The sequence below is a fragment of the Scyliorhinus canicula genome, chromosome 14, assembly GCF_902713615.1.
Source record: "Scyliorhinus canicula chromosome 14, sScyCan1.1, whole genome shotgun sequence".
Taxonomy (NCBI): Eukaryota; Metazoa; Chordata; class Chondrichthyes; order Carcharhiniformes; family Scyliorhinidae; genus Scyliorhinus; species Scyliorhinus canicula.
The window spans coordinates 42,099,942-42,121,218 of NC_052159.1; the positions used below are offsets into that span (position 1 = coordinate 42,099,942).

General features: G+C 46.6%; 2 protein-coding genes across 6 annotated transcripts in view; both read left to right on the top strand.

Annotated features, from left to right (window-relative positions):
* The window catches only part of LOC119977901 (NEDD4-binding protein 2-like 2), a 66,096-nt gene that overhangs the window by 38,514 nt on the left and 6,305 nt on the right, over positions 1-21,277 (top strand). For 4 of the 5 annotated variants that reach the window (XM_038819206.1, XM_038819207.1, XM_038819205.1 and 1 more), the window contains exons 4-5: positions 1,088-1,176; positions 2,083-2,158. In XM_038819206.1, the coding sequence (XP_038675134.1) occupies positions 1,088-1,176; positions 2,083-2,139 (146 nt within the window). In that variant the 3' untranslated portion in view covers positions 2,140-2,158. Of the gene's footprint in view, positions 1-1,087; positions 1,177-2,082; positions 2,159-8,514; positions 8,583-21,277 lie in introns of all 5 variants that reach the window. The other variant, XR_005463316.1, reaches the window with a different exon arrangement.
* Positions 8,901-21,277, top strand: part of LOC119977217 — a 60,145-nt gene continuing 47,768 nt past the window's right edge. Inside the window, exon 1 of the mRNA XM_038817935.1 lies at positions 8,901-8,983. Coding sequence (XP_038673863.1) covers positions 8,901-8,983 — 83 coding nt within the window. The remainder of the gene's footprint in view (positions 8,984-21,277) is intronic.

Genomic DNA, 21,277 nt, shown 5'->3' on the forward strand with positions numbered 1-21,277 from the left:
GATGCTGCTTCCCCATGGAAGACCTGACCATAACAAGGAGGACACCTGGGGAACTACTATATAAGACCACTTGGAGGAAGGCGCTGCACTCCTCCATCAACCCTATCCCAAACCAAGGAAGGGCACCAACAACAATCAGGCACAGCATACAGACTCTCACTTCAACAATTCGAACAAGGATACCCCGGCATACGCCCGTACTCATTTCCCCATACTCTAATAGCTCTTTTTTTTTAAAACACCACCCCAAGGAAGAATCAAAAGAAACCCAGATCTTTCCAGGATATATGATCTGCCCAGACCTTTGAAGGAGATCAGCATAGATTCTCAATTCAGGAGTGCTAAAAACCCAATACTCGCAGGAGACCAGGCACACTCAAATTCCTTGTCCAGGCCCCAGTTCCTGGGTCGGTCAGGATAGACAACACTCCATGCAGCAGGATTTAGCTGAACAGGGGAAATTGCTCTATCAAATACCAGGATTCTCTTCTGTCCTTCCACCGTTCTCCCAAGGACATTTCGCAGTTCATCAAAATGAGCACCAAGACTTGCACCACAGAGCTGAGATCATCATCCGGAACATAATTTACAATGGCAGCCATCATCCCCATGCAAACAGCTCCGCAAAGACACCAGCCCATTCACCAGCAAAACCAGCTGCAAGCTGAACCCCACCCCAGCAACCTCTGACCACGTCAATCAAGCGAGGATTCCCTATCATTCACTTACTCCTTGTCACCAAGCTCCGACCCGGATCATCCAGGGACATAGTGCAAGACATAAATCCCAAAATAAGATATTATGGAATGTGCATTAGGATATAATAAAGGATTAACAGACTAGTAGAGCCGAGCTCCCAAAAACCCAGCCGCTCCTGTGCTCAGATCACATTTCCCGTCGTCGTCCCCCCTGTATGGAACTGCTGGTAAATGTCACGTGTGAGAAAGTGATAATGGGAAGAAATAAAAAGCGTTTTAAATGCATTGCAGAATGTGATTTGCATAAATAGAAATCGGGGACCGAGTAGGAAATTAATTATACATTGGATACAAAACTGAATGTGATCATATTCATTTTTTTTAAATAGCTAAGCAATCTATGGATGAAGGCAGGTCACCTATAATTATAGATAATACAAATATCCAGGCCTGGGAAATGAAACCATATGCGCAAATGGTAAGTTGTATCTGTACTTTGAAATGTGCTAAAATGGGTGTCTTTGCACATTCTCCCAGTGTCTGCCTGGATTTCACCCCAAATTGTCCCATAATTGGATACTCTAAAATTTTAAAAAAGAAATGGGTGTCTATAGACTCTTACTGATTAGTGGAAATCAAATGAACATTTTTTTGAGAAAGGAAACAACATCCGTAGAATTTCACAAAATCATAGCATTTACAGTGCAGAAGGAGGCCATTCGGCCCATTGAGTCTGCACCGGCCCTTAAAAGCGCACCCTACTCAAGCCCACATCTCTACCCTATCCCCGTAACCCAGTAAAAACACCAGGGAAATTTAGCATGGCCAATCCACCTAACCTGCGCATCTTTGGACTGTGGTAGGAAACCGAGCACCCGGAGGAAACCCACGCAGGGCATGGGGGAGAATGTGCAAATTCCAACACAGACAGTGACCTAAACCTGGGACCCCGGAGCTGTGAAGCAACTGTGGCTAACCATTCTGCTACTGTGCTGTCTATGCTTTCTTCCAAATAGCTTAAAATTCTTAATTTTGGCATATTGAGTTAATTTGTACTGCATGTACCTTGTAACTGATTCATAGCTGGAAGCAATACAAATATGTGCACCAGCTTCAGATCGGTTGGAATTTGTCAGTTCAAGTGACTTGTATTCATTTAACTACTGCAACTCTTTATTTGATGGATAAAAAAATTTGAAGATTAGAGCTTACTGGTTGTAAATCATTTTTTAAAGAACTCCATCTATCGATTTGAGTTTTAATGCAGTTATTCAGAGTTTATAGAACAAGTAGAAAAATGTTTTTGAGTTTAGAATTGCTTGTGCCCATACAATTATTCATCTAAGAAATGCTAAATTATGCTAATAACTGTTTATTCTGCACAGCTGTGGAAAGATGCTACAGAGTGAGTTTCGGTGAGCAGAAACCTGGTGGAATTTGATGTTCTGGAGCTGGAAAAGGTAAGTTTTTTTTCTAAATTGAATTATTCCCCTTGTATTAAATATTTCTGACATGACGTCAAAAGAAATTCCATATGCTGCACAACATAAGTGCTAACTGAAGAAATTGTTCGCACTAAACTATTAAAAAATATTGCATCTGTTTACTAAAATTGCTGGGTATACATGCAGCATGCTGCTGTGCACAGGCAGTAAGGGCAACCAGAATGGAAGCTTTTAAATTGTAGCAATCGTATTAAAGACATGTTATGCATTATCTTTATTTATGTTAAAACGTATGCCTTCTAATAAGTTGCATGGAAGTTTCCATTATGTTGGCTATGTGTCATTTTGGGCAAGAAGAGGTTAGAGTAGCTTACAGGTGGCATTGGCAAGATATCTCGCCATATTTCTAGACACGGGGGGTGGGGGAAGAGGGGGACTTATGAACAAGTTGCACATCGTGCCTTTGGCGTGCTGACTCTGATTCACCCACCCTGGTAACCCGTGAGCTTTTCAATTAGGGGGGGTGCCTCATTTAATTGCCTGTCCAGTACTTCCCAGCACCTGCTCCAAGTCCGGTCAGGAAGATGGCTGTCAGGAGACAGTACCAAGGTTCTTGGAAGGGAACACTGACCAAATTGCTGGATTGGATGGAGCATAGGTGGAATCTCCTTAGCGTAAAGCGGATAATAGACATTCGAGCAAGGTCAGCATTCCAGCAGTGGCTGCATTAGTAAGCGCAAGCTCATTGAATAGAACGACAGGAATCCAGTGTAGAAAGAAGATAAATTATCTCCTTTGTGCAGCCAGGGTAAGTCACTCTTCCTATTCGTCAACATCCACCCAAGTGCACACCACTTCCACTGGGAGCTCACATCGATGCCACCTCATGGGACACTCCCACAAGCCTCCTTGTCTGCCCTGTGGCTTTTCTCTCCTCATCACATCCCAGCTTCCACGCACCAACCACACAGCAAGGTAATCCTTATAGTATGACCCGGCATACATCTTGCACAGGCAGTGCATTCCAGATGTCACCACACCCGGGATAAAATAGTTTTTCCTCAAATTGTCCCTTACCATGAACTTGCATCCCTCGTAACTGACCCTTCAACTAAGGGAAACAGCTGCTCCCTATCCACATTGCCATGCCCCTCATAATCTTGTACACCATGATCAGGTTGCCTCTCAGTTTTCTCTGCTCCAGTGAACTCAGCCCAAGCCTATCCAACCTCTCTTCATAGCTTAAATGTTCCATCGCCAGACAACATCCTGGTGAATTGCCTCTGCACTCCCACCAGTGTAATCACATCCTTCCTATAATATGGTGACCAGAGTTGCACATAGTACCCCAGCTCTGGCCTCAGGGCAAAGTTCTGTTCAACTCCAGTACAACCTCCCTGATTTCGTAATCTTTTGTAATCATGTCTCAATTGATAAAGGCAAGTGTTCGATATGCCCTTTACACCACCCTATTAACCTGCCTTCAGTGATCTATGGACAAAAACAACCAAGTTCCCTTGTTCCTCAGAACTTCCCAGTGTTGTGTTATTCATTGAATACTTCCTTGTCACAATTCTTCTTCCAAAGTGTATCACCTCATACCTTTTCAGGATTAAATTCCATCTGCCACTTTTCTGCCCATTTGACCAACCTGTCTATATCTTCCTGTAACCCAAGACACTCTACCTCACTGTTAACAACTCGGCCAATCTTTGTGTAATCTGCAAACTTACTAATCCTATCCCCACATAGTCATCTATGTTGTTTATATAAATGACAAACAATAGGGACCCACCAGATCCTTGTGGTACACCACTGGACACTGCCTTCCAGTCGCTAAAACAGCTATCTGTCATCACCCTCTTTCTCCTACAGCTCAGCCAATTTTGAATCACCTTGGGTGCCCTCTTGTCTCCTGAAGAACAAATTTATGGGGCTGATGGGATAACTGCAGGACGCCAAGCACAGACCTTCCCACTCCACCGAGGAACATAGTCTTCGCCCCTTGTGCTGCCCTGAGGCCTGCCTGTCTACCTCCAAACCCCTCCCAAGTTCCAGCACCCCCCCCCCCCCCGGAAATCTGGATTCCCCCTCAAGCCTCTACTCATCCCCTCCAACAAGGGGGTGGGGCTGGACTCTCAGCCCGCCACTCAATCCCCTCCGCCCCCCCGGATCCACAATCAAGCTCCCCCATACCAACGACCCTCTATCTAGGTCCCTCCCAGGCTCTCTGGTGCCCTCTCTCCCATGGAACTCCCTGGTTGAAGCTGCGACCTGGCACTCTCCTCCAACTACTTCTTGGCATGTGGTGGCTAGGTTCACATTGTTATAAGCCAGATGTACATGATGGCGAGGCTGTGTGGCTGCCCTCTAATGAGATGTTAATGTATTAAATGAGATGAGTTCCTGATCTTCCTGAGTGGGATCTAGTTACAACGGCTGGCGGGGAAAATATCAAATCGCAATCCCGCTGGTCAGAATCTTTTTTTGAGCCTCGCATATTTTGCGCTCACTTCACCATTGTGTGTCGCAGTGAGCGTGGGGGCAAAATCCTGCCCATTGTTTCTTCTTTAGAAACAGAGGTGGCCATTTGGTCTTTGAGTTGTGTTCCATTCTTACCATTTATGTTATTGGTGTTTAAATATCTAAATATAATATTTAGCAATATTAGCCTGCACACGTCAGAGTACCAATTGGTTTGTCAGCCTGCAGGACCCCACAGCTTTAGACCAATTGGATTAGAGAAAATATGCGGTTAGGTACTTGAATTGTACAAACATCAAAATGCTTTTTCTGGAACAGAATTCCTTTCTTAGTTAGTTAATCCTGTTCACAGTGGTTGCAAAGGCGAATTTTAGAAGGTAATCAAAACATTTTTAAAATTGTCGTTTGTTTATTTGTAATTAGTGTCTATTTATGGATACTGTAGAATAGAGGTCATTTTAAAAGGATTAGTGATCCAAAATGAGTTCATATCCATCATGGCAGTTTATATAGCTGAATTTAAAAAATCAAGAAATAAAAGTTAGTAAACCATGAACTGAATGTTCTAATCCCAAAGGTTCATTGCTGAGATGTTCCAAACAGCTAGAATGCAGGTGTCTGCCCAACTCTGTCGAAAAGTAAAGCTCTGTTCTTTTACAAATGTAGGACAAGTTGGGCTGACCAGTCACTGTCCTATCAGCCAGTTCTTAATCACCAGGAAAACGAAGGAAGGCAGTCATCTACCATGCCAGCAAATGTCACTTGATCACCAATAATCAATACTCAGTTTGAGTTCTAAACCTTGTTTCAGACTTGGTCAAAATATGGATTAGAGATGAGATGATAGTGATTGATCTTGACTTTAAGACAGCATTAGAACAAACATGGTATCATAGGGTCCGATGTGGAAATTTGGCAGGGGTGGAGGATGTGTGGTGCAGAGCGTTCCAGTGGCTAGCAGTGGCAAATGGAATTCAACCCAGAAAAGTGTGAGGTAATGCACTTGGAGGGATAACAAGGCAAACGATTACACTATAAATTGTTCGACCCTGGAAAGTAGATCAGACGGACTTTGGAGTGCATATCCACAGATCTCTGAAGGTAGATAAGGTGGTTAAGAAGGCATACGGATACTTGCCTTCATTAACCGAGTCATAGAATTTCACAGTAACTTCATTGCACTGTTAATGTAAGCCTACTTGTGACACTAATAAAGATTATTATTAGAATACAAGAGCAGAGAGCTCATGCTGGAACTGTATAAGATGCTGGTTAGGCCACAATTGGAGGACTGCATGCAGTTCTGGTCACCACATTATAAGTCGAATGTGATTGCACTGGAGAGGGTACAGAAGATATTTGGCAGAATGCTGCCTGGGCTTGAGGATCTGAGCTATAAATCCAGATTAAATCAGCTGGGGTTGTTTTCCTTGAAGCAACGATGGTTGAGGGGGACCTGATAGAGGCGTATAAAATAATGAGTGTGTTGGGAAAATGAAGGTACTTTTGAAAAATTTATATTTGTCTAAAACATTAGAAACATGTGGGTTAATATTTTAAGTATTAAGTGGGTTTAATTCCATGTTTCTGTGCCTGGAAGGGTAAAACCAGCAGTTCGATTCATGCTGGACAAATCTGTTTGTATGCGTGGGGGTTGGTCCAATTATGTTTTAATTTTGCTTGAAGAGGGCTACTGCATGAAGAAAAAATAAAACCACAGCGATTGCGAAGCAACTGGGGCCTTGTAAAGTTAAGAAACTTTTACGTTTAAGCTGAATTAGGTAGTTGGAGATGGGTAGTGAGAGAGAAGGCAACTCTCACAGCTCTGCTGGAAGCAGTTGGATTAGAAGGCTAGGAAGGGAACATCTCTCAGCTTTGCCAGAAGAAAAGCCATACTATAGAGTAATGGTGAAGGAACCATGAGATTCGTGCCGTCAGATATTTGTGGATCGGCCTTTGTGCTGTAAATCTGCTCATCGCAAAATGATTGAGGTTGCTGAATGCCAATCATCTTGTTTTAGCACATTGCTGTAGAATTCCTCATGGACTGTTCTAGGCCAGATACTTTCAGCTGCTTATTCATTTTTGTTTCCTCTTGTCAAAAGTGGGGCACTTTGCTACAAGATGCTATTCTTAAGATTATGAATCACGTGCTTGCATGTAAAAGACTAGAACAACATCCAGGCTTACACTCAACGTTCTTATCACAATAAGCGCCAGGTAGTAACGCTCTCCAAGAAAGTGTTGAACCAATTTGATATTAAATAGCATTATCATCGCTAAATTCTGCATAATCATTCTGGGTGTTTCCATTGGCCAGAAACCATGTCAATTTGGACATATTTTGCCATTCGCAATACTGAAATGTCCTACCCAGCAAATGTCCTACTTCACCATATGGACTGCAGCAGTTCAAGAAATGAAATGAAATTCGCTTATTGTCACGAGTAGGCTTCAATGAAGTTACTGTGAAAAGCCCCTAGTCGCCACATTCCGGCGCCTGTACGGGAATCAAACCGTGCTGCTGGCCTGCTTGGTCTGCTTTAAAAGCCAGCGATTTAGCCCAGTGTGCTAAACCTGCCCCTGATGTTCACCCTTTTCTGGAGCAATTAAAGATGGGCAATAAATGCTGGACATTCTGGTGAGACACATTTCTCAAGAATGAATTTTTAAAAAGTCTCCAATAGAAATGTGTGAGCAGTAGTATTGCAACAACAAATATGTTTTTTAAATTGGAAAAATTGGGAGGATTTAAGGCAGTGAGCAAATACTTAATTCATTTTTAGTAGGAGAATAGTACATGACCTTTCAATTTTCGGTTGGCTACTGAAGAAATTGGGGATTTTTGTGCTATAAAGAGATGGGCTTTTGGTGGAAAAGAAAGAATGGAGGGAACACTATAGGGAAATAATGACAGCTTTATTTTGTTTTACTAAAAATCAATAGTAATGATTGAGACATTTTATTCAAGCACCATCTTGTGTGTTTACGTTAGCAATTTATTTCCCTATTGATCTAAATCAATAGCATATAACTTCCTGGCTTCCCAGCCTTGAATTTGGGGGTTATCCCAAAGATGCACTGGGGAATCCCTTGGGGGAAGTTCCCAGGAAAGGATTTGTTCTGCACTGGGAACCATCCGACAAAGCAATTTGAAATCATTAACTTTGGTTCTGCCAGTGTAAGAAAACATAAACATATTTTTAACTGCAGAGAGAGACTGTTAGAAGAAACAAACGCACAGACAAAAAGAGAGATGGATGCCATGTTTTTTTTAACTACGAATATGGAGGGGGGGGGGGAATTCACATTGTCTTTCACTTTTTATGCATGTGCTCAGTCCCTTACTTTTTAATCAGCTTAATTGAAACTCACCATCATGCTTCAAGACCTTGTTAATTCATTGCTGCGCAGCTTGAGTTTGTTGCCTGGTTCATATAACCTCCATTGACTCTTGACAGTCTATTTTACTTAATTTTCCTGTCTGAAACCTGGGCTTCGAATTGATTTTTCTTGTCAAACTGATCCCTGTCAAATTAGGGATTTGCACTTAACGAATGCCTCCGATTACCAAGATATTATGTTTGCTGGGAAAATCCCCTGGCATGATCAGGATTCTTTCAATGCAGTTAGCTGTAAATGTTTTCTTTTGGATTATGACAGTATTTTAGTTTAATATTTTCCCCAAATCATCTAGAAAGAAGCTGGAAACTAAATTTAAATATCTGTAGAAGATTTCATAGGAAAATTATTTTGAACTACTTTACTTTAGAAAGAAGTTGCTGGAGAGCTGGAACATGTTTCATTCATTTATATTTGGAATCTTAAATAAAACATGACTCTTTGTAAAAGGATTACTCTGAACTCAAAGCCTGTCTTTTCTCAGGCTGCAACAGTATTTGAATTTCTCTTTCTAAAAATGGTTTCCAGACCAGTTGAAGGAGAATTTAAGCAGGTAAGATTTTTCCAAGGAACCAATATTGGTGTTTTTTTTACTTGAATATAACAAAATTAAATACACTATGCACAAGATATTTAATTTCCCTGTTATGATATATGCAGGGTTTATTAAGGTTTTGCATTTTGACAAACCACGCAGCAAACCATAAGAGTGATGCAGCATAGCAAGCAAAAAAAAAAATCAGCAAAAAAGGCTTGGCTTATGTGAATACAAAAGGGGGCCGGAGAACAGCAGTGTAACTAGCTTGATACAATTATTAGACATACCTTGATGCCTCTGTAAACTAAACAGGGAGACCAGGACCATAAAAACATGGTAAATGGTGCACACCTTCCCACACAGCAATTGCTCATTGCCAAGGGAGTTCAGGATAAATCCTTTTGTGCCGAGTTCAGGTGTGCCCCACACAATATCTCCCTCAACTCCAGCAGTGCCAGAGGCACCAATGACACCGCAACCTCCTCTCCTCTGATACCAGACCCAATGACACCGCAACCTCCTCTCCTCTGATACCAGACCCAATGACACCGCAACCTCCTCTCCTCTGATACCAGACCCAATGACACCCATGCAGGAACGAATGACGGATTCTTTATGTTCCCCCTTTTTTTTTTAAGAAAAAGGAAGCATATAACAAAACCCCAAATCTAAAAGGGTGTTACATATTTATCACACAAAGCAGCAATAACCTGTCTCAGGCCCAGCACAGAACCAACATCATTCCATACTATATGTTCAGATTATGATCAGTGCCATCAACACCTCCCAAGAAAACAAAAGGAAAGAAACCAGAACTACCAGGAGTGGATCACAGGATAACAAAGAATCAGGACCCCACCATGGGTCTGTATTTCCCCAACGCGCATGCCCATCACCCATTAATGAAGAACAGAACATAGGGAGGGCAGCAGGATATCAACCAAAGTATAGGACTCTGTTCACCCCACACCCCCGTGCAAAACCCAGCCTCTTAGTGTCCCTAATGAGTGCCTTCGAAAATGGGCATCCCAAGCTCCAGGGGATACCACCCACAGCACCGGACCTGGCCTAGCCCAGCACATTCTGACACACATGAATCAGTCCTCCAGTTCACCCAGCCGACCGTGCACCTCACCAACCACACCCAGGGCAGTGCACCACACCACCCCTGTTTAACCTTTCAAAAACAAGGTTACGCCGACCCCATCACCAAAAGGTAGAATCGTCAAGACACCCATCAATTGCGCCAGGGCGAGGAGGGGGCGCGGCAGCAAATTTCCACAAACACCCCCCCCCCCCCCCCCCCCAAGCACAATGTGGGTAACCACCTAAGACCACCGACCAGAATTAATAATTCTGAATTATTGAAACCAGGCTTGCATACAGAAATGCCTGCATTTATTACATATGCAATAGCGGAGGAACAGTTGTATGTGTTCTGTTAAATGTACTTTTAAATCAAACCCAAGAGTGATGCTCAAATTGGTACTTCGTGTTGTGTTGCCCCACTCCCAGGTCTTCCTGGCTGCTTTGTTCTTCTGTCTTCTAGCTCCGTTCTTTCCTGTTATGCCAAGGCTTAAATCGGTTGAGTTCTGATGAAAGGCCATAAACCTGGAACATTAATTTTTTCTCTCTCTCCACTGATGCTGCCACATTTGCTGACTATTTCCAGCATTTATTTTATTTCTGATTTACAGCATCCACAATATTTTACCTTTGTCTAACCCTGTTCTGCAGTCTTGGATCCCCCGTTAGCTGTCATTCGTTTGTTTTAAATGTGTTCCCGCTGTCTTTAGTTAAGCAGTCTGGCAACTGCTCGCTCTCGTGCTCGCTCTCGTGCTCGTTCTCGTGCTCTCTCTCTCTCTCTCCCTCGCCCCGCCCCCTCGCAAAAGTGGTTTGCAGGTGCAACAAGTGATTTAAGAAGGCGAATGGAGTTTTGTCCTTCATTGCTAGAGGGATGGAGTTTAAGACTAGGGAGGTTATGCTGCAATTGTATAAAGTGTCAGTGGGGCCACACCTGGAGTATTGTGTTCATGTCTGGTCGCCTTACCTGAGAAAGGACGTACTGGCGCAGGAGGGTGTGCGGAGGAGATTCACTAGGTTAATCCCAGAGCTGAAGGGGTTGGTTACGAGGAGAGGTTGAGTAGACTGGGACTGTACTCGTTGGAATTTAAAAGGATGAGGGGGATCTTACAGACACATATAAAATTATGAAGGGAATAGATAGGATAGATGCAGGCAGGTTGTTTCCACTGTGAAAGCAGAACTAGGGGACATAGCCTCAAAATAAGGGGAAGTAGATTTAGGACTGAGTTTAGGAGGAACTTCTTCACCCAAAGGGTTGTGAATCTATGGAATTCCTTGCCCAGTGAAGCAGTTGAGGCTCATTCATTAAATGTTTTTAAGATCAAGATAGATAATTTTTTGAAGAATAAAGGGATTAAGGGTTATGGTGTTCAGGCCGGAAAGTGAAGCTGAGTCCACAAAAGATCAGCCGTGATCTCATTGAATGACGGAGCAGACCCGAGGGGCCAGATGGCCTACTCCTGCTCCTAGTTCTTATGTTCTTATTAATTAAACTAGACTAAAATAAAATAAAAAACAGTTAAACGATACAAAGATGATTAAAAGTGCAAAATCAGTTGTCCATAAACAGTCCAAAAATGTGCATGTTGGGTGAATTAACCATGATAAAATTGCCTCTGTGTCCAGGAATGTCCACATTAGCTGGGGTTTGGAAGAAAGAGTGGGGGAGAGAACCTGGGTATGGTGCTCTTTCAAACGGTCGATGCCAACCCGATGGGCCCCACAGCATGAGTACCCAATTATTTTTTCCAGTTTAAAATAGCCAATCCACCTACCCTGTACATCTTTTTGGGTTGCGGGAGTGAGACCCACACAGACACTGGGAGAATGTGCAAACTCCACACGACCGATGGCCATGATTCAACCCGGGTTCTCCGTGCCATTAGGCAGCAGTGCTCACCATGCTGCCACAGCCTGCACTGGAGACATTCTATGATTTGTACCAACTTAATAGTTTGTAATAAAGCAAGTCTGGAGGCTTGTTCAGCAAAAGTCTTAAATTTGGAAATATCGAGGAATTTCATGAGAATTATTTTGCTTGTATCACTTGCCACGTGCATTAATGACAAACCAAAGAACTTGATGTTTTGACACCGAACTAATTCCATGGCCTTCTCAGATAAGTGCTTATACTTGTCACTCTTCCAAGCCTTCTCAGGTGAGTTGTTAGCGAAGTCACATCGACTATGGCCACACTATCCCCTTTACATATCATAATGTCAGGTTTAAATAGGTAATTCTCTTCAGTTCTTAAATAGGGTTCCATTTAAAAAAAAAATTAAATTGTGTTTTAAAACTTTCTTCTTTAAGAGATGTAAAATGTTATTGTTGAAAAATACGGGCGTTCTTAATGTATGGACAATAGCCTGAAATATGACCAATCGTTTTATTGATCGTGTTAGAGATAGATAGATAGAGAAATACAGCACAGAACAGGCCCTTCGGCCCACGATGTTGCGCCGAACTTTTGTCCTAGGTTAATCATAGAATTTTGGACAATTTTTCATGGCCAATCCACCCAACCTGCACATCTTTGGACTGTGGGAGGAAACCGGAGCACCCGGAGGAAACCCACGCAGTCACGGGAGGATGTGCAGACTCCACACAGACAGCGACCCAAGTCGAAATCGAACTTGGGACCCTGGAGCTGTGAAGCAGTTGTGCTATCCACAATGCTACCGTGCTGCCCTTAAGAAGTTTTTTTTAAAAAAATAATTTTTATTGAAATTTTTCGATACAAACATTTACCCCTACTACATTTTAAATTATAACACAAAAATCCCCCCTGGAAAATCCTCCCCACGCCCTCCCCCGCGCGCACCCCCCCCCCCCCCCCCCCCCCCCCCCCCCCGCGCTACCAGTCTAGCAAGCAAACCGTTTTTCCCTTTCTGCCGATGGCCTCGGGCAGTCATTGCCCGCAACCCCCCGCTGACGTGCTCCCTTCGTTGCTAACCCCCCCCCCCCTCCCCTCCCCCCCCCCCCTTTCTCCCCGGGTTGCTGCTGTTTCGGCCTCCAGTTCCTATCTCTGATCCAGAAAGTCAAGGAAGGGCTGCCACCGCCGGAAGAACCCCTGTACCGACCCTCTCAGGGCGAATTTGATTCTCTCCAATTGGATGAAGCTTGCCATGTCGTTTAACCAGGTGTTAACACTTGTGGCCTTGTGTCCCTCCACTGAATCAAGATCCTTCTCCGAGCTACCAAGGACGCAAAGGCCAATATTCCGGCCTCCCCTGCCTCCTGTACTCCTGGCTCCACCCCAACCCCAAAAATCGCTAGCCCCCACCCTGGTTTGACCCTGGTTCCCACCACTCTCGATACCGTCCCCGCCACCCCCTCCCAGAACTCTTCCAGTGCCGGGCACATCCAGAACATATGTACATGGTTCGCAGGGCTTCCCGAACACCTAACACACCTGTCCTCACCCCCGAAGAACCGACTCATCCTAGTCCCCGTCATATGGGCTCTGTGCAGCACCTTAAATTGGATGAGGCCCAACCTTGCGCACGACGACGACGAATTGACCCTCTCTAAGGCATCCGCCCATGTCCCATCTTCTATCTGCTCTCCCAGCTCCGCTTCCCACTTGTCTTTCAGCTCCTCTATCGATACCTCCTCCACCTCCTGCATTATTTTGTAGATGTCCGAGACCTTCCCTTCTCCGACCCAGACCCCTGACAGCACCCTATCACTCACCCCTCTATCGGGAAGCAAGGGAATCCTTCCACCTGTCGTCTGGCAATGCCTTCACCTGCAGGTATCTAAACGTGTTCCCCGGGGGAGCTCAAATTTCTCCTCAGCTCTCCCAGGCTCGCAAATCTCCCCTCTATGAACATGTCCCTCAGTTGCCTGATGCCCGCCCTGTGCCAGCTCTGGAATCCCCCGCCAGTGTTCCCCGGGACAAATCTATGGTTCCCTCTCAGTGGCGCCGCCATCAGACCCCCCACTTCCCCCCTGTGTCGCCTCCACTGCCCCCAGATTTTCAGGGTGGCCGCCACTACCGGACTCGTGTATACCTTGTGGGGGGAGCGGCCATGGTGCCGTTACTAGCGCCCCCAGGCTTGTATTGCCGCAGGACGCCCTCTCCATACGTTTCCAAGCTGCCCCCTCCCCCTCCATCACCCACTTGCGCACCATCGATGCGTTCGCCGCCCAGTAGTATCCGGAAAGATTGGGTAGCGCTAATCCTCCCCTGTCCCTACTCCGTTCCAAGAAAATCCTTCTCACTCTAGGGGTGCCATGTGCCCACACATAGCCCATAATGCTGCTAGTTACCTTCTTGAAGAAGGCCCTGGGGAGAAAGATGGGCAAGCACTGAAACAGAAACAAGAACCTCGGGAGGACCGTCATTTTGACTGACTGCACCCTCCCTGCTAGCGACAGCGTACCATGTCCCACCTCTTGAACTCCTCCTCCATCTGCTCCACCAGCCTTGAAAAGTTCAGCTTGTGGAGGGTCCCCCAGTTCCTTGCCACCTGCACCCCCAAGTACCTGAAGCTCTTTACTGCTCTCTTAAAGGGGAGCCGCCCAATTCCCTCCCCCTGATCTCCCGGGTGTATCACAAAGACCTCACTTTTACCCACATTTAATTTATATCCCGAAAAGTCCCCAAACTCCGCTAGTATTTCCATTACCTCCGGCATTCCCCCTTCCGGGTCCGCCACATATAACAACAATCATCCGCATAGAGTGATACCCGATGTTCCTCCCCTCCCCTTGTCAGTCCTCTCCACCCCCCTGAACCCCTCATGCCATCGCCAACGGTTCGATCGCTAATGCAAATAGTAAGGGGATAGGGGGCATCCCTGCCTGGTACCTCGATGGAGCCCAAAATACTCTGACCTCCTCCCGTTTGTAACCACACTCGCCATCGGGGCCGAACAGCAGCTTCACCCACTTGATAAATCCCTCCCCAAACCCAAACCGTTCCAGCTCTCCCCCAGGTATTCCCACTCCACCCTATCGAATGCCTTCTCCGCATCCAGTGCTACCACTATCTCAGCCTCCCCCTCCACTGCTGGCATCATAATCACATTCAACAGTCTCCGGACATTTGTGTTAAGTTGTCGTCCCTTTACGAACCCCGTCTGGTCCTCATGGATTACCCCTGGCACACAATCCTCTATTCTGGTTGCCAGGACCTTTGCCAACAGTTTGGCATCTACATTCAAGAGGGAGATAGGCCTGTAGGACCCGCACTGTACAGGGTCTTTGTCCCGCTTCAGGATCAAGGAGATCAGGGCCTGTGACATTGTCGGGGCAGAACCCCCCCCTCTCGCGCCTCATTGAAGGCTCGCACCAGCACTGGACCCACCAAGTCCACATACTTCTTATAAATTCCACCGGGAACCCATCCGGCCCCGGCGCCTTCCCCGCCTGCATCTGGCCTATCCCTTTAACTAGCTCCTGCAGCTCTATCGGCGCCCCCAGCCCCTCCACCCGTTCCTCCTGGACCTTTGGGAACCTCAATCTATCGAGGAAGTTCTCCATTCCCCCCCTCCTCCTGGGCGGCTCAGACCGGTACAATTCCCTGTAGAAATCCCTGAAGACCCCGTTCACTCTTGCCCCTTCTGCACTACGTTCCCTCCCTTCTCTCTCACTCCCCCAATCTCTCTGGCTGCATCTCGCTTGCGCAGCTGGTGTGCTAGCATCCTGCTCGCCTTTTCCCCGTACTCATAGACCGCGCCCTGTGCCCTTCTCCATTGCGTCTCCGCCTTCCTAGTGGTCAGTAGGTCAAACTGGGCCTGTAAACTGCGCCGCTCCCTCAACAGCCCCTCCTCTGGTGTCTCCGCATATCTCCTGTCCACTTCTATAAGTTCCCCCACCAGTCTCTCCCTCTCCTTCCTTTCTCTGTGTGCCCTTATGGAGATCAGCTCTCCTCTGATCACTGCTTTCAGGGCCTCCCAGACTACCCCCACCTTCACCTCGCCCGTGTCGTTCGTGCCCAGATATCTCTCATGCCCTTCCGGACCCTTCCGCACACCTCATCGTCCGCCAGCAGCCCCACATCCAGGCGCCACAACGGGCGCTGGTCCCGTGCTTCCCCCAGTTCTACCTCTACCCAGTGTGGTGCATGGTCCGAAATCGCAATGGCCGAGTACTCCGTGTCCTGCACTCTCGAAATCAGCCCCCTGCTCAGTACAAAAAGTCTATTCTGGAGTACACCCTGTGGACGTGGGAGAAAAAAGAATACTCCCTCGCCCTTGGCCTGCCAAATCTCCAAGGGTCTACCCCCCCATCTGCTCCATGAACCCCCTTAGCACCTCTGCCGCTGCCGGCCTCCTATTCGTCCTGGAACTCGATCTGTCCAGCCCAGGGTCGAGCACTGTATTGAAGTCCCCCCCCATGATCAGGCCCCTGCCTCCAGACCCGGAATGAGGCCCCAGGCGCCTCATAAAACCCGCGTCATCCCAATTCGGGCATACACATTCACCAGCACCACATTCTCTCCCTGCAGCCTACCCTTCACCATCACGTACCTACCCTCCTTATCTGCTACCACCTGCGCCGCCACGAACGACACCCTCTTTCCCACCAAAATCGCCACCCCCCGGTTCTTTGCGTCCAAGCCTGAGTGGAACACCTGTCCCACCCCCCCCCTTCTCAGGCGTACCTGGTCTACTACTCTCAAGTGAGTCTCCTGCAACATTGCCACATCCGCCTGCAGTCCCTTTAGGTGTGAAAAAACCCTTGCTCTCTTGACCGGCCCATTCAGCCCCCTCACGTTCCAAGTAACCAACCGGGTCGCGGAGCGACCTGTCCCTTTCCCCTGTCTATTAGCCATGTCCTGTCCCCTGTTCGCCCCGGGTCGACCCTCCCCTTCTGACCCTTCCCCATGGCGATGGCCCCCCCCCCCCTCTCTCCTCCCGTTCTTCCCTTCCCGTCCTCCGTTTCCAGCAGCACCCGGTATCCCCCCCTAACCCCCCTCCCCCCCCCCCCCCCCCCCCCCCCCTGGCTAGGACCCCTCCTAGCCGCGGTGTATCCACCATCGTACTCCCGAGAGTCAGCTGATTTTCGCTGACCCGGCTGCCCCTGCCACACTCCGACTCCTCCCGATGTGGGGGGGGAGGGGCCTCCCCCCCCCCTTGCCATCCCTCTCTGACCCCGCTTCAGCGCGGGAAAAGCCGCCATTGCTGGCCACACCCCACTCTTCTCTCCTCCCCCTTCCTCCGTCCCGCGCGCGGGAAACAGGGGAAAGCCCGCGCTTTCGCCCGGCCACACCCTACCCCGCCATCTTCAATTCCACCCCCGTCCCCTTCCAAGCCCATAAAAAAGCCCCCTTAAAACGAGAGGAAGAAAAAAGAAAAAAGAAAACCCGCATAACCAACTTGCACCCCCCCGTCCCGCCTCCCCAACTTAACAATATAACAATATAAATAACAAATCTCAAATAAATACATAAATACATAACTATGCCTGCATAACTAAAAACTACCCAATAATAACGTATTTAACCATCACCCCCATCGAACAGAACAGTAACCATAACCCTTAAAGAACAGATCAAAAAACAGTAAAAAAAAAAAAGCCCCCCTACAACAACAATAATTAAGGGAAGTTGGCAACGGGAAGAGACACACAAAAAGGAACAAAGAAACCCCCCATAACACAAGTTTCAAAGAAACCAAACGATCCATCAACTTTAACCAAGTTCCACCTGGCCTAAGAAAGACATGGGCCACTTGATCAGTCAAGGGTACTCGGGCGGCCTCGACCGCCGGCGTTCCCAAGTTCTAGTTCAGGTCCAGCTTTTCCTCCCGAACAAAAGTCCATGCCTCCTCTGGGGTCTCAAAGTAATGGTGCTGGTCCTTGTAGGTGACCCACAAGCGCGCTGGCTGCAGCATTCCGAACTTGATCCTCTTTGCGTGCAGCACCGCCTTCGTCCGGTTAAACCGGGCCCGCCGCTTTGCCACCTCCGCACACCAGTCCTGATATATCCGCACCGTCGAATTCTCCCATTTGCTGCTTTTCTCCCTCTTGGCCCACCTCAGCACTTTCTCCCGATCACAGAAACGCTGGAATCGCACCAGCACCGCCCTCGGGGGCTCGTTCGCCCTAGGCCGCCTAGCCATGACCCGATATGCTTCTTCCAGCTCCAGAGGCGATGGACCGGCCCCCTCTCCCATCAGGGAGCTCAGCATCTCCGCTACATATTTCGGGAGATCAGGCCCCTCCAGGCCTTCTGCTAGGCCCAGGATCCTCAAGTTCTTCCGCCTCATTCGAGTGTCCAGCTCCTCAAAGCGGCTCTGCCATTTCAGGTGGAGTGCCTCGTGCACCTCCACCTTTCCCACGAGGACCGTGGCCTCCTCCTCCCTTGCAGTCATCTCCTGCTGCAGCTCTCTTATCGACGCCTCTTGGGTCGCCTGGGCCCCCATCAGCCTTGTGGTCGTCGCGTTCATAGACTCTAAGAGTTCCACTTTCAGCTCCGTAAAACACCGGAGGAGAGCAGCCTGCTGCTCCTCCGCCCATTTTCTCCAATCTTCTAGTGCGCCACCGGCCGCCATTTTGGTCCTCTTTCCCCCGCTTTTTTCGGGGAGCTGCTGCCGCTTTTTTTTGTCGCCCCACTCCGAGTACCGACCATAAAGTTGGTCTCACTCTCCTCAGGGAGCCTTCCCCCACCGGGATTCGTCTTTACAGTACCGTCGGGGCCCTCCAATCGGCCCTTAAACACCTTGTCGCAGGAGCTGCCAAATGTGCGACTTAGCTGGTCATAGCCGCAACCGGAAGTCGCCCTTAAGAAGTTAACCTACACTCCATTATTCTACCCTAATCCATGTACCTATCCAATAGCCGCTTGAAGGTCCCTAACTTTTCAGACTCAACTACTTCCACAGGCAGTGCTTTCCATGCCCCCACTACTCTCTGGGTAAAGAACCTACCTCTGACGTCCCCTCTATATCTTCCACCATTTATCTTAATTTATGTCCCCTTGTAATGGTTGTTCCACCCGGGGAAAAAGTCTCTGACTGTCTACTCTATCTATTCCCCTAATGATCTTGTAAACCTCTATCAAGTCGCCCCTCATCCTTCTCCATTCTAATGAGAAAAGGCCTAGCACCCTCAACCTTTCCTCGTAGACCTACTCTCCATTCCAGGCAACATCCTGGTAAATCTCCTTTGCACCTTTTCCAAAGCTTCCACATCCTTCCTAAAATGAGGCGACCAGAACTGCACACGGTACTCCAAATGTGGCCTGACCAAGGTTTTGTACAGCTGCATCATCACCCTCACGGCTCTTAAATTCAATCCCTCTGCTAATGAACGTTAGCACACCATAGGCCTTCTTCACAGCTCTATCTACCTGAGTGGCAACTTTCAAGATCTATGAACATAGACCCCAAGATCTCTCTGCTCCTCCACAGTGCCAAGAACCCTACCATTTATCCGTATTCCGCATTCATATTTGTCCTTCCAAAAATGGACAACCTCACACTTGTCAGGGTTAAACTCCATCTGCCACTTCTCAGCCCAGCTCTGCATTCTATCTGTCTCTTTGAAGCCGACAACAGCCCTCCTCACTATCCCAACTCACCATCTTCGTATCTTCTGCAAATTACTGACCCACCCTTCAACTCCCTCATCCAAGTCTTTAATGAAAATCACAAACAGCAGAGGACCCAGAACTGATCCCTGCCGTACGCCACTGATAAACTGGCTCCAGGCTGATATTTGCCATCCACCACCACTCTCTGTCTTCTATCGGTTAGCCAGTTTGTTATCCAACTGGCCAAATTTCCCACTATCCCATGCCTCCTTACTTCTGAATAAGCCTACCATGGGGAACCTTATTAAATGCCTTACTAAAATCCATGTACACTACATCCACTGCTTACCTTCATCCACATGTTTGGTCACCTCCTCAAAGAAGTCAATAAGACTTGGAGGCAAGACCTACCCCTCTCCAATCCGTGCTGACTATCCCTAATCAAGCAGTGTCTTCCAGATGCTCAGAAATCCTATCCCTCAGTACCCTTTCCATTACTTTGCCTACCACCGAAGTAAGACTAACTGGCCTGTAATTCCCAGGGTTATCCCTATTCCCCTTTTTTGAACAGGGGCACGACATTCGCCACTCTCCAATCCTCTGGTATCACCCCTGTTGACAGCGAGGACGCAAAGATCATTGCCAACGGCCCTGCAATTTCATTTCTTGCTTCCCATAGAATCCTTGGATATATCACGTCAGGCCCGGGGGACTTGTCTATCCTCAAGTTTTTCAAAACGCGCAACACATCTTCCTTCCTGACAAGTATCTCCTCAAGCTTATCAGTCTGCTTCCGCTGTCCTCTCCAACAATATGGCCCCCCTCGTTTGTAAATGCTGAAGAAAAATACTTGTTCAAGACCTCTCCTATCTCTTCAGACTCAATACACAATCTCCCATTGCAACACCTACAGAGAGAGTTACCTGCAGGTCGTTCCAAAGGTGAAAAATATTTAATTGGGAAGGCGTTACACGTTAAAAGGGTACTGATGAAGTCTCACTCCTTATAAGGGTTAAAATTTAACCGGTGGTTGGAGATGGGGTAATCGAGGAAATATGATATTTCAATTCCTTGATATTTGAGTTTAACCCATTTGTGTGCCTCAAATTGTTACCACTTTAAGATAACATCCCCTTCCATTCCTTTGGAAGCAATTAACTAATTTCTAAGATCATGGAATTCTATTTCATGATGATCCAAAACTCCTCATATATGGCAACGTGTGGTGTCTAAATCTACACCAGAATACAAAGGAAGCAATAAATTAAAAGATCAGAATTTAATTTAAAATACTTTTAGTTGCTAAAAATGGCAATAGGGTTCTCTGATTCCAAATTGGGTCGTCTGAGACCACCATCTCTTCTGGCATATAAAAATCATCAGCGTCTTTTTGGGTAGATGTAAAATATTTTAAATTGCCTTTTTTTAAAAATATTGTGTTAATATAATAAAATATTCGTTATGATTCATTTAAAACTAGATGAAAGTAACAACTTTAAATATATATTTTAAGATGTTAAATGTTGGGCAAATTTAAGAGGACTCAAAATAGACTATCTCTCCGCCCTTGTAATTTACTTTTCCAGGATTTGGTTTCCGATCATCTAAGGGTCAAACCTGGAACCAAGTTGATAAGTGGGCCTTCATGTGCCATGTATCTGCATTGTTGAAAAGCTAAGTTTTGTTCTTGGATATCATATAAAACCCTGCAGTAAACGTTTCCACTATACTTGGGTTCTTTTGCCATACCCATATGTGAGTCACTCAGTACAGCTTCATCGTCTGCAATGGCAAGTGCAGTGACGTACAGCTTGTTAAAACCTTTAAGATTATAAATCCCTCCCACTTGTCAATTAGAGAACAGAGTAAAATATCCATTACAATGTTAAATAAACAGGGGGTCGCTTTGTTTTATTCCTCTTAATCGGAATGAGATGCGTTTTGTCACTGCCAACTTCAATAAATATAGATGTGTCCAAATCAGTTCAACCAATTATTTGTGCATCCCCCTTCTATTTAACTTTTAATTATTAATTTATGAAAAATTGAGTCAAATGCTTTCCCAAAGTCAATAAATACGACTGCAAATATTTCTTATTTTTACCGTTGTAACAATTATTTTATATGGCAGTATTTTTGTTAC